The sequence below is a fragment of the Chelonia mydas genome, chromosome 20, assembly GCF_015237465.2.
Source record: "Chelonia mydas isolate rCheMyd1 chromosome 20, rCheMyd1.pri.v2, whole genome shotgun sequence".
Taxonomy (NCBI): Eukaryota; Metazoa; Chordata; order Testudines; family Cheloniidae; genus Chelonia; species Chelonia mydas.
Genome location: NC_051260.2, coordinates 4,416,033 through 4,431,705, shown reverse-complemented (window position 1 = coordinate 4,431,705; position 15,673 = coordinate 4,416,033). Strand labels below are relative to the sequence as shown.

General features: G+C 45.5%; 1 protein-coding gene across 3 annotated transcripts; it reads right to left on the bottom strand.

The window, feature by feature from the left end:
- Positions 1–347: 347 nt before the first annotated feature.
- DAZAP2 (DAZ associated protein 2) lies at positions 348–6,042 on the bottom strand. Of its 3 annotated transcripts, none has more exons than XM_037883822.2 (4): positions 5,864–6,042; positions 3,303–3,424; positions 2,264–2,506; positions 348–1,720 (listed from the first exon to the last, which is right to left on the bottom strand). In XM_037883822.2, the coding sequence occupies exons 1-4, from the start codon at positions 5,874–5,876 to the stop codon at positions 1,592–1,594; spliced, it is 507 nt and encodes a 168-aa protein (XP_037739750.1). In that variant the 5' UTR covers positions 5,877–6,042; the 3' UTR covers positions 348–1,591. The 3 variants fall into 3 exon arrangements, with proteins under 3 accessions (XP_037739750.1, XP_043389042.1, XP_037739751.1); XM_043533107.1 differs by lacking the exon at positions 5,864–6,042 and adding an exon at positions 5,208–5,372; XM_037883823.2 differs by lacking the exon at positions 2,264–2,506 and having other exon boundaries at positions 5,864–6,017.
- Positions 6,043–15,673: the final 9,631 nt, after the last annotated feature.

Genomic DNA, 15,673 nt, shown 5'->3' with positions numbered 1-15,673 from the left:
AGTATGCCAGTGTCCAAGAGACTAAAAATCCTTCAGTTTGGCATGACCCTCTATTGTACCGCAAGTCCACTTACCCATCATGCCATTCTGTGATATCCTCACACAGCAACAGAACAATCTACTCAAATTTCCTTTCATCCTTCCCTGTGTTAGGTTAGACTAGTGTGAAATGCTCTCAGGAGATCTACAGGGTTCTCCTCACCTCTTAAGAAAAGTTCCCCTTTCACAAAACCTGTTTAAGATGAAGTTTGCAAGAAGGCAGGAAAGATGATGCAAGCCTTTAAAAAAAAACAAAAACAAAAAAAAACAACTAACCACCGAGCTGAGTAACAGTCAGGAGTTCTTTGTGAGGTCTAATGCAACTTTGTCACTTTATTCAAATTTTCAAAATAGTCTTTATTCTACTTTTTTTTAGTATAAAAAAAATCCACAAGTTAAGTGCACCACAGTGTATACAGAGAGAGACATAATGCTGAACTTCCAGAACAGTCAGTTGTACGGTTGAACACAACATAGAATACAGAGATTTAGATTCAACTGAAACCTCAAGATAAAATATATTCACCAAATCTGATTTTTTTCTTCATAAAATAAAAACCAAAAGATTGAGGATCCCTGAAATATTCTTCTTAACCCTAATAAGACTTCATTATACTCAAGTCATTTTTAAAAGGATGCATTCATAAAACAAGCCATTCACCAAGCTAACCTGTGTTGATTGACAGTTGCTACACACTCAAGCACAGATGGAAACCCGTCTCTCTGTTCTGAGTAATAGCCTTAAGTTTTGCTGTCAAGACAACAAGTTGCTTTTAAAAATGTGGTTTTGTTATTAAGCTGTAGTTTTAAAAGTCTAGTTTGCATTTAATGAAACGTTCGAACAGGAGTTGCACTGTGTTTCAGGCACCAAAGCATGGCTTTGATTAGATTCAACGTGCAAAGGAGTCCCAACGCTACTGGGAACGTATCAAAAGAACATCCCATATCACACCCAAGCTGCATACCTTCCTGGAGAAAAATGAAGAGCGAATGTGAGCACAGAGAGTGCTTCAAGGGATCCATTCTACTGTGAAGTCGCGAGGGAGAAAAAGCCCTATTTGGCCACCAGAGAAATTAATGTGCTGGCTTTCTATCCAGCACCATCTATGGAAGGAGAAAGAGGATGCATGAATCTCACTCCTATTGATAAGCAATAGATTTGAGATTGAGCTGCAAGAATTATAGTTTGATACTTTGAAGTCAGATTTCTTTCCGACCCTTCTCCTCCCACCCCCCACAATTTATAGACAGTTGATTAATAAAAGCCAAGAGACAGTGCTGCAGTATTACTCCAGTGGAATTAAAGGAAGATCTGTGGGGCTGCTTAGCTCACATTCATTTCATGAATTAACCCCTCTTTAATAGAGGCACTGCTACCATTACATGGTTTCTTATTAAATTTTAAAAGTGCCTGAAGGGTTGGGCACCAGGAAGACACCCCACCGTTATGTGTCTAAACTGCAACTTCAGGTTAATATGACTAAAGCAGTTACATTGTGAGAAGTGCTGACAGTATGTGATGTCTTTCCTTACACAAACATCGCCTCTGTGTTCACCAGATAGTGTAGCCACCATCCGAGCCCCCCATGAAGTAGCTTCCCTTCCGTTGCGTCACTAACACATTGGCACCCTGCATGGCTGCCAGCTGAGCTGCATTGGGAGGGCAGCCAGGAGGAGGTGGCTGAAAAACAAAGAGAGGATTAGGTAAGAGGATCAGAGGGCAACCTCCATGTCTTGGATTACAGTGAACCAGGCACTCCCTTTTGTAACACAGAATAATAATTACCATCAGTGCACCCACAGCTATCTACTGAACTGCGATCACCCGTAATAGTACACAAACAGATGGGCAACACCCTGATCACCTGGTTTGAACTAGTAGAGGAGTCGTCCCTGCTCCATTCATAGAAGGACAGAATGGGTGAGGCAACGGGACAGGAAAGAATTAAAACTATGAATGCCACCTTGGCTTTTTTTATCCACCCCAAAGCCAAGTAGAGGCGTGATGGCAGAAAAAGACGGCAGCAGAACACCACGAGCTCTACAAGCACAGGTCGCTCACACCGGTTCTCTCCTAGTAGCCGATTGTTCCTAAATAGGGACACAAGCACCTTCTGATAAATGTTTAGAGGTTGAGGAATAGCCTCTCTTGCCTATGCTGTCGGCCTCCCATGTGACTCTGAAAGTGAGACCTACAGGGTTTCCACAATACATTTATACTTACAGGAACACTACCAGTAGCACCAGCCCCAAACCTTGCTCCGGCATCAAAACCACCTTCAACAAGGACAGTCGACCCAGGAGGGTAGACGGGACCGACAGGATAATATGCCATTGGAACTGAAGAGCCCATTGGGCCAACAGCCATAGACTGTGCCATGGGTAGGTACAGAGAAGTACCAGGATATGCAGCAGACACAGTAGGTACAGTGGCAGCCCCTGGATGCACAAAGCTTGGACGATAGAGCTAGAACGAGAAACACAAGGAAGTTACAAGATTTTCCTCGCCCCAGAACCATTTACGCAGATTCTCTCTCAAAGCTCTGATAGTAAGTCATAGGGCTACCACCCTCCCCCAAGTACAGAGGTAGTCCCATTCCCTTCCCTGAAAGTACAACTCCATCTGGCAGGAGAGAGGAGTTTGTTCAGATTATGCCACTTTGAGGCACGGTGCTTCTCGATTGTCTGCCAGAATCGGTCCAGGAGAACCATCTTATTGGCTTTTGCCTATGCAGGTTAGCTCTAGTGGCAACTCCAAGGGAAGCTTTGACTAAAGTTTCTGGCATTTTAAATGGATTTGGGAAAGGAAATGTTATTTGTGGATTTCAGCCAGATCACAAAACAAGTATTTTTTCCCATTTCAAAACAGACATGTTGTTTGTATCCATACATGAAGCCTCTGTCAGACAGCAATGTCGATTCATTTTTACTCAATGTTATGCTTGAGCATTTAGCTAAAGCTATTATCTAATGCTTTACTGATTTCTGAAGGTGGGAGAGAGGGAGAGAGAGAAGGATTTTGAAACCTGAAACAGCTTCCAAAGTGCATAGAGCATGCTTTTCTAATTAGTAGTCAGAATGGCATGCCCTAACTCAGCAGATTTCTCACTAGACAGAGCTGCCAGACTGATTGCTGCCCAGTCTTGGGAGGTGCAAATGGTCATTCCAGGCTAACAAATGCAGGTATTAAGTATTCATTTGTAACCAGTTTGAGTTTGCTTTTCAGGTGTGGAGCAAGAATACAAAAGGGACATATTGCGTACCTCAGAGTAAGCAGGAGGTGCATCGGTATAAGGTGGCGCTTGAGGAAGAGGTATTGTCTGTGGGTACACAGAAGGATTACCAGGAGGTTGCACTGGGTAGGATGGCTGTGTCGGATATTGACCTAAGAAGCAGAAGAGAATTAAGAGAATGTTAACTGAATTGCCATTATGGAAATGGGACAGGAAGTTGAGTTTATGGAAAGCCCCTTCTTTAGGGATCTGAGAGAGAGGGGACCACAAGGGATTGAAATCATGGATGTTTTTACACACATAACCAGAGGCAGAGGACGTAAGAGGGAAGGGAATGCAGCTGTGTCAGGTACTGAGTAAAGTCCACTCAGTCATGTTCAGGCAATACTTGCACTCTGGTCAGAATTTAAAGCAAAAAAATAATTTCTGTACTATTAAAATCCTTTAAAGGAACAAAGCTACTGCAAAGTTAAATTACCTTCCTGGGCAGAGTTGCTTATTCAGAGTTGGGCATTCCACTGCTTAGACTAGCAAGTCACAAAATTTTGACTCTCTGCCACAGATCTACGACAATTACTGGGACCTCAACAATACTAGATCCTGTATCATTTGAAGCTACTGATAGGTTGTTATAAGTGCAATTTCCAGAGAGCATCTGTTAATTATCTTAATGTTTACAATTAAACACTGTCACTCTACGTGCCTCAAGTCGCAGAAGGCAGAGTTCACAGAAAAGATAACTTGGTTTCAACAAAAGAGAGGGGGCATAATACACACTGAAGTGAGAAACAGATATAGTCCCCAGAATAAGAGAGGACCTGCTCCCAATCCCAGGCTCTCCTACACTAATTACTCTTCCTTACCCCTTTATTAATTCATACAAAAGTTGACATTCCATTAAAGCGACATGCATCTTAATGTATCAAAAGTAAGTAGTTCTACAGTAGCATTGCTCTTAAAGTGAAGGCCAATAGGAAGTCCTGCTTAATATCTTGGTGAAATTTTGAAGGAATTACCTATTAATCTTTACTGCAGTTAGCTCTACAGTTTGTTTTTCTCATCAGGTCAACATCATGTGTTTAAAATAAATAATTTCTGTGTGTTTTTTCAGCTGCATGTAAGATAGCTAGCAATGGCAAGGAGGTGTGGCTTTAATGTGTCACCATCAGGTCAAAGCAGGACTCTTGTAATGATTGTTAAAAGCTCTATCACACCTAATGCCAATATCAGTGTTTCTATGAGAGTTACAGATTCAACACAGCATTAAAGAGGGGAGCAAGAGGGGGGGAAATATAGGGGCCTTGGAGGGTTTGTAACTTGAGTTTTAGTCAAGCTCTTATAAGATGCTCATCCCCACAGTGCCCCAGCCCCAGGAGAGCATCCAAAACTAGAGGGAGCCACTGCCCCAAGGAAAATTCAGAGAAAAGAAGCAGCTTTGTTAATGGCAAGTAACCAAGATTCTTGAAGCGATTTAAAGATTGTGATGATCCCTTGGGAAAAGCCAGAGCAGCTCACATTACTCAAGGCAAATTATGAACCTGATCAACTGGAGTTATACAAATGTGCATTAACCCCTCAAGTGACACCCATCAATGGCGCAGACCCCACCACAACCCCCAACAGCCTCCCTCCCCCATGACTGGCATATCCACCTCCAGGGTGCTGCTGTGGCACGGCGCCATCCCGCAGACACTGCAGCTCTCTTACAGGAAGCGTCTAAAGGGAGACCTCGTGACACAGTTTAGGGATTCCGAGTTAGCAAATCAAGGTTCAGGCATTGAACTGTTGAGCTAACCGTTAAATATAGGCCTTCCACCAACGCCTCAGGCTCCCTGCTTCTTCAAGACGACAAGGAGCCGCCACAACTGCCCTCACCCTCTTGTCCCAACCACCTCCAGCCCCCACCCGCCCCTGGTGCCCTCACAACTGCCCTACCTTGATCCATGACTACCGGCTCCTACAGCTACCACCACCGCCACTTAGCTGGGACAGGCATCCACCTCCAAAAAAACAAACCACCCCTCCCCCTCCTCATGGAGCACATCCCTCCCCCTTGGAGAGCACCCCTTCTCCTCCTCCCCCCTGCACTCCTTCCTCTCCTCCTCTCCCCCCCCATGGGGCGCACCCCTTCCCCTCCTCTCCCCCCTACACCCCTCCCTCCTGCACCCCTCCCTCCATGGGGCGCCTGCCTCCCTCCCTCCTGCACCCCTCCCTCCATGGGGCCCCTCCCTCCCTTCCCCTCCATGGGGCCCCTCCCTCCCCCTCCTGTCTCCACGATGCTCTCACCCTCCCCCACCTCCACACCACCCCACTCACGCCAGCCGCCCCCCCCCCTGGGAAGCACCCGGGCCTCGGAGCCCGCCCCCCACACAGCGGCCGCGCGGCACCCAAGGGGTTAACGACTAGGCCCAGGCGTGCGGCGTCATGGAAACCGAGCCCCCGCCCCCCGCCGCGCTCCCACTGGCCGGGACTCCCCGCCCATCACGGGCTCGGCCTCACGGTAACCGACGGCGACGCCCGCTCCGAAGGGGCCGCGGCCCCGGGCCCGGCGACCGGCGGAGAGGGGCCCCCGGGCTCCCCCCCGCCCTTGCCTTTGCTGTTCATGGCGGCGCGGGGTTCGGCTCGGGCTCGAGGACTCGCTGCGGCCGGTTCCGGGCCCGTCCGCTCCGCTCACTTCCTTGTTATTGTCACTGCGGCGCTGGGAAGGGGGCGGGGGCAGAGGAGGGGAGATGACGTCTTACGTTCGCCGCGTGGCGTCATGACGTAAGGACGCCGCGCCGGGGGCTGCGGGAGGGAAAGAGCGAGGGGTCATGGGGGGCGTGGCCTGGGCGCGTTTGGGCAGGGGCGGGGCTACCCCCGTTCCGAACGATGAGCCCCTGCTGGGGGCGGGAGTAGTTAGCCCCGGCCCGGACTCCCGGGTTCCTGGGGTGGGGGCTGCTTATCCCAGCCAAGGAGGGGAGGGGGAGCCGGGGGGGCCGCTTATCCCAGCGAAGGAGGGGAGGGGGAGCCGGGGGGGGCTGTTTATCCCAGACAAGGAGGGGAGGGGGAGCCGGGGGGGGGGCTGCTTATCCCAGACAAGGAGGGGAGGGGGAGCCGGGGGGGTTGCTTATCCCAGACAAGGAGGGGGAGCCGGGGTCGCTTATCCCAGCCAAGGAGGGGAGGGGGAGCCGGGGGGGGGGCTGCTTATCCCAGACAAGGAGGGGAGGGGGAGCCGGGGGGGGGGCTGCTTATCCCAGACAAGGAGGGGAGGCGGGGGGGGGCTGCTTATCCCAGACAAGGAGGGGAGGGGGAGCCGGGGGGCCGTTTATCCCAGCCAAGGAGGGGAGGGGGAGCCCGGGGGCGGGGGAGGCTGCTTATCCTAGCCAAGGAGGGGAGGGGGAGCCGGGGGGGCCGCTTATCCCAGCGAAGGAGGGGAGGGGGAGCCGGGGGGGGCCGCTTATCCCAGCCAAGGAGGGGAGGGGGAGCCGGGGGGGGGCTGCTTATCCCAGCCAAGGAGGGGAGGGGGAGCCGGGGGGGGGCTGCTTATCCCAGCCAAGGAGGGGAGGGGGAGCTGGGGGGGGGTTGCTTATCCTAGCCAAGGAGGGGAGGGGGAGCGGGGGGGGCTGCTTATCCCAGCCAAGGAGGGGAGAGGGATTGGGCAGGGCCTGCTTATTCCATGCATGAATGGGGGCTTTGGGCAGGCTGCTTATCCCAGCCAAGTAGTGGAGGGGAGCTGCTTATTCTAGCCAAGAAAGGGAGGGGAAACTTTGGGGGGCTGCTTATCCCAACCAAGGATAGGAGTGGGGCAGCCACCTCTTATCCCAGCCAAGGAGGAGAGCGGGGGCTCTTCCTTCTCCCCCTGTAAGTACCAACATGTGATAAGATTTTTGATAGTAGAGGGCTCTTTAATCAAGCAGACAAAGGCATAACAAGCTCCAATGGCTAGAAACTGAAACTAGATATTTTCAGGCTAGAATTAAGGTGTACATATTAAATAGGCTAATTAACCATTGGAATAGCTTTCCAAGGGAATGAGGCTGATTCTCCATCACGTGAAGTCTTTAAATCAAGACAGGATGACTCTAAATAATAGGCTCTGGCTCAGCCACAAGATACAGGCTTGATGCAAGAATCATTGGCTGAAATTCTCTGGCCTGTGTTATGCAGGAGGTCGGACGAGATGATCGTAAAGATTCTTTCTGGGCTGTATTTTCCACTGGATGCATCCGATGAAGTGAGCTGTAGCTCACGAAAGCTTATGCTCTAATAAATTTGTTAGTCTCTAAGGTGCCACAAGTCCTCCTGTTCTTTTTTTCTGGGCTTACAGTCTATGAATTTGTGCTTCGCTTTCCCTATAAGGAGAACAGGGACAGGATCACCGTAAAATGAGGTTATGAAGCGTAATCCTTCAATGTTTGTCAAGAGCTTTGAAGAGGGAAAGTGCTAAATATTGTTACTAATGAATTCTACCCCAATTGGCTAATGCAACCCTTTCATTTACACCCAATCTTGGGATACTCCTCTTTGGAGCATAGAAAGCCTGAACCCTGGGTATAGCACAGGGCTGTAAACGGACAGTTGAGCAAATCTGAAAAAAAAATATCCATGTAACCTTCCTTTTTTTTTTTTCCTTCTGAATTGGACGTAGAAAAAGCAGCCATTTCTAAGTTCATGCATAAAAGATCAATGGAAACAGCTGATAACCTCCAAATATTTTTAAATTTAATTAAGCCTTAAGGCTGGTAAAATTTCATCAGGCACTAAGTTCTGTTCATTAGCACCAGCTAATGCTTTATTAGTTATTTTGTCCTGAGCTTTAGGATATGTTAGTTATTTTAAAACATATCCTCTTCGTTGTTATAACAGGAAGTTGGTTCCCCAGACGCCTGTCATACACCCTCATGGGACTCACTCAGGAACTGTGACCCCACACACATAAATGTCCCCAACCCCTCTTTATAAGGTGATTGCAGAACCCAGAGGTGGAACACACTTGCGTCAATGTGATCGTACACAGGCAAATTTTGTGAAGGTAATTAATTATTTGAACAACTTACTTAGGGACATGGTAGTTTCTCCATCCTTTGCAGTCTTTGTCAAGATTGGATGTCTTGCTCAGTGATAAGCTATTGCTCAAGCAGAAGTTATGGGCTTGATGCAGAAATTATTGTGGGAGGTTCTTCTGAGTTATATAGGAGGTCAGACTAGATTATCATAATTGTCCTTTCTGGCCTTATAATCTATGAAATCCTGAATGGTTTGAGGGTGAGCATCCCATGGGAAGCAGCTATTCCCCAGCCAGTCTCTGCCCAGCTATGCCCCTTTATCGCACAACAACACAGTCTCAGTAGGGGCCGCTAGGAGATGATGCCTCTTTGATTTACGCCTCCTCTCCGCTTCTCACTAACAACAGGCCCATGTTTGCAGAAATGCAACAATTTTTGGTCCACATTGGAATTTTTCAAAGGGCGGGTCCATCCTACAGCATTAACTGAAATGATCCAACCTTGGATCACTGCCTTCGAGGTAGCCTATCACAAAAGAGAGTGGCCACACTGCAGTATAGCAGTTGGGTTCTGTAGGCATTGCTTAGATATTCTGCATCCACAGTGGCTCTGAATTCAAGCATTTGGCACCAAGACTTCTGGGGTTATGTATGAGCGTGAGTCAGTGGCCTGGTGGAAAGGAACAATTGGGAGCTGTAATACAAATGATAAACAATCAAATGATCTAGGAGGGAGAAGCTCCTTTCAAATGGTCCCAGATGACCACAGCTATATCATAAGGTCCCTCCAGTTTGGTTTTGTTATAGTCAAGCTAAAGAACTGCAACATGCCAGGAAAGGTGGACTCTCAATACCAACCATTCAGCCACTTCTTATCTCTTCTCCCAGCTTCCGTGTCCAAAGCCTTGATTATGCACTTGTCTGCATCTCCCAGAAATGTCTCTATGTTTTCTTCCATGCTGCTTCTTATGTATGGTCCAGAGCACCCTTGCCTGAATTGAATTAGGCCCTCATTCACCAAAGCACTTAAGGACCAGCTGTACTTTGCTGAATTGAGGCCTGAGACCCAGATCCTTTGGTTCTGAGTGCTTAAGGCCTGATCCAGTGCCCACTGAAGTCAATGAATGGACAGAGTCCCAGTTGAGTTCAGTGGGCTTTGGATCAGGTCCTCCTTTATCCATAAGGCTGCTCCTCTTTTGTGCTCCTGATCCAACGAAGCAGTTAAGCACACACAGAGTCCTGTTACCCTCAGTGGGATTCCTCATGTGTTTAAAGTTAAACATGCACTTAAGTGCTGTCTGGGTTGGGTCTTAATCACACTGAGATGAACCTTGGGACACGAGAAAGCTCAGCACCTTCAAAACCTAGAGAACTGAAACAAACCATGTGCTCTGAGGATCAGCTATTGTGCGCCTACCTGTTATCATAACTCTGGTCTGATAGTCACAAAGTCAAAGATGCTAGAACAGAATTTATAGTCAGAGGCCCAGGGGTAGGTGAAATAAAGGGCTTGTAACTATTCTCCCTTAATATGACTATTAGATTCCACAAGTACAAATCTTCCTCCTTCATAAATAGAACAGATGAATATTTTATATTTTGGTCATGAGTAAAAAAAATGCCACTTTCTGTCTTGACTCTTATATGCAAACTTTCCTGATGCAGTCCGCTTTGGGGTGAAACCCCCCACTCCGCCACGCACACAGCTTTTATCAAGCTAATTCTTAGGCATCTCAATCAACAATTGCATTGCTTTCTCACTGTTTAAGTGAACTTCTCATGAATAATGTACATGGCTACTGATGAATATGCACATCAGTTGCTATGCCTGTGAGGGCTTTATAAATAATTTATGAGCATAAAATGTTCTTCACCTTGTTACTGTACAGGAACTATAAAAAAATATTTACCCTTTAAAGTGGAGGAGAGATCTGTGTAGATAGCTTGAAAGCTGCCTGTATAAAATAGCCCCAGTTTTACAGCGCTAAAAATGTAAGCGGTGAGAAAGAGCGAGAGCAAAAGAAGGAATGAGCATCTCCATCAGGAGAAGTGGCAGATCGTTTTCCTGTCGCATACTAGGAAACGGTTTCTGAAATGGTGACTGAGTTTTGTCGTCTCTCTGTGAGGGCCCAATCCTGCAAGGTGCTGATTAGAGTTGAAAGTGATGAGTGCCCCCTATACACACTGAGATTAGTGAGAGAGCTCATCACCTGGAAGGATCGAACCCCAATTTATTTGAAAGAGCGTATGTTATTAATCCTGTTTCTGCTCGCCAGATTTCATTATAAAGGAAAAGGGAAAGTGTGCATTCTTTTGGAGGGGTTTTTGATTTGGTTGGTTTGTTTTGAGTAGCCAGATTGATAAACTTTGAGCCTGATGTTCAGACTCCAACTGATGTCACCCGCCCTATAAATCAGGCCCAAAGGGTTTTGAAAAACTGAAGCACTTAAAATCAGAGACTACTTTTGAACATTTAGCTGTGTGCCAGAGGACCATGCTTCCTGCCCTGGGTAATTCCAAATGGCAACAGGACAGTTTTCGTAGCACAATGATGATACAATACAAATAAAATGCAAAATAGATGAGTATAGGTTCCGTTTGGTTTTGGCAAAGGATAAGTCCAGACCTGAGCTAGAGTTACTTATCTACTTTACTGGATAATATTTAACACTGGCGAACAGTGACACTGAATTGGACTGTTTCTGTTGTTTCTACTTGAAAGAAAGAAAATCATGCCTGTGAAATCCCTGCCCCTGCAAACAGCCATGAGTGTAACTTTACTCATGTGAGTAGCTGAAGGTTAAAAGGAGTTGAGGATACTCAGTACCATGCAGAATTAGGCCCCTAATTAGTGTAAAAATAATTATAACAATACAAATTAATTGTCCATTGCCTTATGGCACCTCCTACTTCCAAAGGACAAAGGGCAAAATTCTAGCTCCATTTAAATCAGTGGGAGTTTTGTCATTGATGGTAATAGAGTGAGAGTTTCACCGCACATGAGTAAGCTTAGCCTCAAAACCAATGAAGTAGGGAAGTGTCTGAAACTGCAGTGCAAAATCCTGATCCTATTTACAGCCCTAGAGGAGAAAACTGAGAAGGGCTTGATTCAGCAAAGCATTAAGCACGTGCTTAACTTGAAGCATCTGCTTAAATCCCTCCCTATCCAGCAAAGCACTGAAGCATGTGCTGAAATAGCAAAAGTGCGTAAACCCATGGGATCTTTGTGTTTTGATAAATCAAACAGAAATGCTGGCTTTCTGTTGCTTGGATTTTGTGCTGTGGGGGGAAGGCAGGCCTCCCCAGAACCTCTGAGGGAAACGGGTTTATGGCATGATATTCATCACTTGTGGAACTGAAGGCCTTTCTGTAGAGAGTGAGATATATCAGAGACCACGTAGTCAGGTGCAAACACTGATCTGGTCCAGCGCTGTGTGTGGATAGGGAAGCTAAATCCTTAAGTCAGCGAGAAAGAAAAAGACAAGAGAGGTAGAATACTAATTTGGTCCTCTGTCATGCGTTCCTGTGGCCAGAGAAGGCACTGGAGGAAAGGGCATTTGACAATGATCAGCCAGACAGAATTTTATTCCTGCCAGCTATTCTTATCAAACATATGAATATCATTTTTTTCCCCCTCTAAACAAGCTGTTTGCCAAAGAAATAGTTCTGGAACTCGCAAAATCAATTCATCTTCAAAATAAATTAAAAATGCAATGTGTACCCTTTCCCCATATGTATTATATTAATAGTATGCCAATGTATGTAAATGAGTCTGAAATTCAACTAGATGGAAGTATTTAAATATTCATAATCACGGTACAGCATATGCAAACCAGATTCTCAACAGAATTGTACTGCGGAGTCTCAAATAGCTGTACTGAAGCAAAGCCATTTTAACATAACTGATTTGGTTATTTTAAAAAATGTTGTCACCATTGGTTGTGCATTTGTTAATATCTGTGCATTGGTATTAACATCTGGATCGAGCCTCAATTCAGGAAGCCATGTAAGCGTGTGCTTAATTTTAAATCCATCCTTAACTCCTGTTGAAGTCAATGTATTTAAGTGCTTTCTTGAATCAGGACCTCAGAGAAAACTGCTTACATAATATCATGTTTGCTGAGTTCCTCTACAAAATAGATTTGTTACTAATTAGTACTAAATATGATGTTATGCCAGTAGAGATGGGATAGTCTAGTTTAGCTTATTTTCATTCGAGAAACATTTTTGTATACAGAAATAGGATGCAGAATAAAGGGTAGCCCCCAAAAAATTACAAATAGTGTTTACACATTTAAAAAAATGAATGCATCTCTTGTAAGTTGTGATATATATAAATTCACGTATATCCTGAAATGTATTTTAGAGGCACATTTTGAATATCTTCTGGTGAACTCAGAAAGGTGCATTTTAAGGCAACAATTTAAAATTAATCCAATAGCTTCTCTGTGAAGAGAAACAGAAGCTGTAATTCTTTCTAATTGATCCTAGATGTGAAAGAATGAGGTAAAAATAATTCTTCATCGGACCATTTGTTGTTTGTTTTTAAGAGGCACCAGCAATTGAGACATGCCTTTTCCCCCTTACTTCTGCTTAAAGATAAGAAAGAAGTTATAATTTATCCAATTATACATTTTAAAACATGCACAATGCAAGATAATAATATACTTTCTGTTCTTTTGTAACGAGTCAAAACTAGCTGTAATTGGTCCATAAGTTGGCTTGTTTTGAAAAACCGCAAATATTGCATCTGTGCTTTTAATGAGGTATACAGTTAAAAGAGATCTTTGTGTTCCTTTTATCTGCCTCAAAATTGGTAGGTTAGATCTGAAATGGAGGTAGAATTCTTGTACAAAATTTGAAGTGAACTGGACAAAAGTTTCCTGAATGATCACACTCATAAAATACAGGTGCTCAATAGAATTCAGAAAGTCGTCTTTTATATATATATATATATTGCCACTTCAGTAAAAGTAATCAGTGCATCACTTTCCTGAGTATGATTATTATCTATTCACTTGATGATGCCCTTGTTGCTGAGCAAAACAAATAAAGACAGTCCCTGCCCCATATAGCATACAGTCTCAAAGTCAAAATTCACACCTAAATTGAATGACTGTGAAGTAACATTAGGAATGAATTTGGCTCCATGTGAATTAGAGGTAGCTTGCTATTTTACTAAGGTGCTTATATGGTCACCATTATCGTAAACATGCCACAATCTTTAATGTGTTACACAACACCTCTGTGAGGTCAGGTACTATTACTGAGGCTCACGGCAAGGAGACTTGCCCAAGGTTACACATAAAGCCTGTAGCAGAGGTGGGTGGATGCTGAACCCAAGTCTCAGGTTTGCAGCCTAAGCACTGGGCTGAGCCAAGCTATAGCAATGCACTGAGTTAACAACCCAATTCCTTATCCCAACAACTATTAATCCCTAGGGTCTAGCTCCAAAATCCTTGAAGTCAATGTGACTCATTCTACTGACTTCAAGAGCTTTGTCTCAAGTCCTAGGAGAAAGCAAGTAACCTGGACAGCTAAGGAATGCAGGGTTGTTTGGCAGGCACATGTCATAGAATCATAGAACTCGAAGTGACCTTGAGAGGTCATCTAGTCCAGTCCCCTGCACTCATGGCAGGACTAAGTATTATCTAGACCATCCCTGACAGGTGTTTGTCTAAGCTGCTCTTAAAAATCTCCAACAATGGAGACTCCACAGCCTCCCTAGGCAATTTATTCCAGTGCTTAACCACCCTGACAGTTAAGAAGTTTTTCCTCAAGTCCAACCTAAACCACCCTTGCTGTAATTTAACCTCATTGCTTCTTGTCCTATCCTCAGAGGTTAAGAAGAACAATTTTTCTCTCTCCTCCTTGTAACAACCTTTTATGTATTTGAAAACTGTTATCATGTCCCCTCTCAGCCGTCTCTTCTCCAGACTGAACAATCCCAATGATGCACAATGTTTAATTTCCTCGGGACTGCATTGCTTGCGAGGGGTTGATACATTTTATTCTCTTCACCAGGCTTTTTAAGTACACCCACAGATCTCTCCAACAGCACTCGCTGTGTTGGAAATCAAAGTGTGTATGAGCACAGGTCTGCCTCGGGGCATTTAGGCCTGTAGGTTGGTTCAAGAGGCCAGCCAGGATGGCCTTATAAATAATGGTACAACAGTGATACTCAGACAAGGTTCAGGGGCTGCAAGCAGTTCTTTAATGTGTCTCCTGCAGCGCTTTGCAGCATCTGATATTAAAACACCCCGTGCTTTAATTATTAACCAATCTAAGTTCTTAACCAATCAGGATGTTTTCACTATATTCTTGTTACAGTGTGTACGGTAACACCCATTGTTTCATGCTCTCTGTGTATATAAATCTCCCCACTGTATTTTCCTCTGAGCGCATCCGATGAAGTGAGCTGTAGCTCATGAAAGGTTATGCGCAAATAAATTGGTTAGTCTCTAAGGTGCCTCAAGTCCTCCTTTTCTTTTTACTATATTGTTAACCATGTGTAGGGTACTTGATCAGTCTATATAAATAGAGAGAGAGAGAGAGCGACTACTGTGGTTCTTTTGGGTAATGATCATGAATTTGGCTCCGGAACTATAATAGTCAGGGCAGGCCTTGTAGGGCTCCAAGTGGAGGGACAGCCAGGCCACAAGCTGCTTCTGGTCCCACTAGGGGTCCTCTGATTGACTTCAGGAAAGGATGATAAGAACCACAGTTCGTATGGAATGCAGGCTTCTTTGCATTCTGTGCTTGGAGAGTACTGAGAGTAACAGTACTACACAATAAAGTGTAGCTCTTGCAACATTACTCTTGCAAAGTGCGGAAGGGACCTGCAATAATTGTGCTATTCCTCTCCTAGCCAAACCCCTGCTTTAACGTATATCTTCAAGGTTTCCAGTACCGTTAATGGATGCCCTGACCCCCGACTGCTAACTAGGCTGGCCCCTTGGAACAGTTTTCATGGTACAGTATAGTTTTGTTTTTATAACAAGGGCGGTGGGTAGGGTTGCTACCTCTGAGGTACAAAAACCAGGACATCTGGGAAGATTCTGATCCCACAACACTGGACAGCTGGCAGCGTGTACTGAGGACCCTGACAGATTTCCCAGGACAGCTACCTTGAAAAAGGAACGATCCTGGGAACACCTGGATGGGAGGCAACCTTAGTGATGTGCAGATTTCCAGGTCCAAGCTATGCCCCACGAGAGAGCCAGATAAGGTGAGGAAACAGTCAGACTCCTTTGTCCTGCCCCCAGGCGGCTCATGTGAATGCTATTCTTAATGTATTAATTTATTATTATGAAATGCTGCATTAGGGTTTTGATGAGCTAGTTGAAGGGAGACTGGGAGGAACGAATCAGCAAGTCAGGCCTACTTCGCCCGGCTCTGTCGGTGGTGACTTGCTGTA

Bases quoted from the DNA above. Each gene is read 5' to 3' on its own strand.
- DAZAP2 (XM_037883822.2), bottom strand. The intron at 2,507-3,302 runs GTACGCAATATG...TTCTCGTTCTAG, and splicing joins CACCTCCTGCTTACTCTGAG to CTCTATCGTCCAAGCTTTGT. The intron at 1,721-2,263 runs GTAAGTATAAAT...TTTGTTTTTCAG, and splicing joins GTGCTACTGGTAGTGTTCCT to CCACCTCCTCCTGGCTGCCC.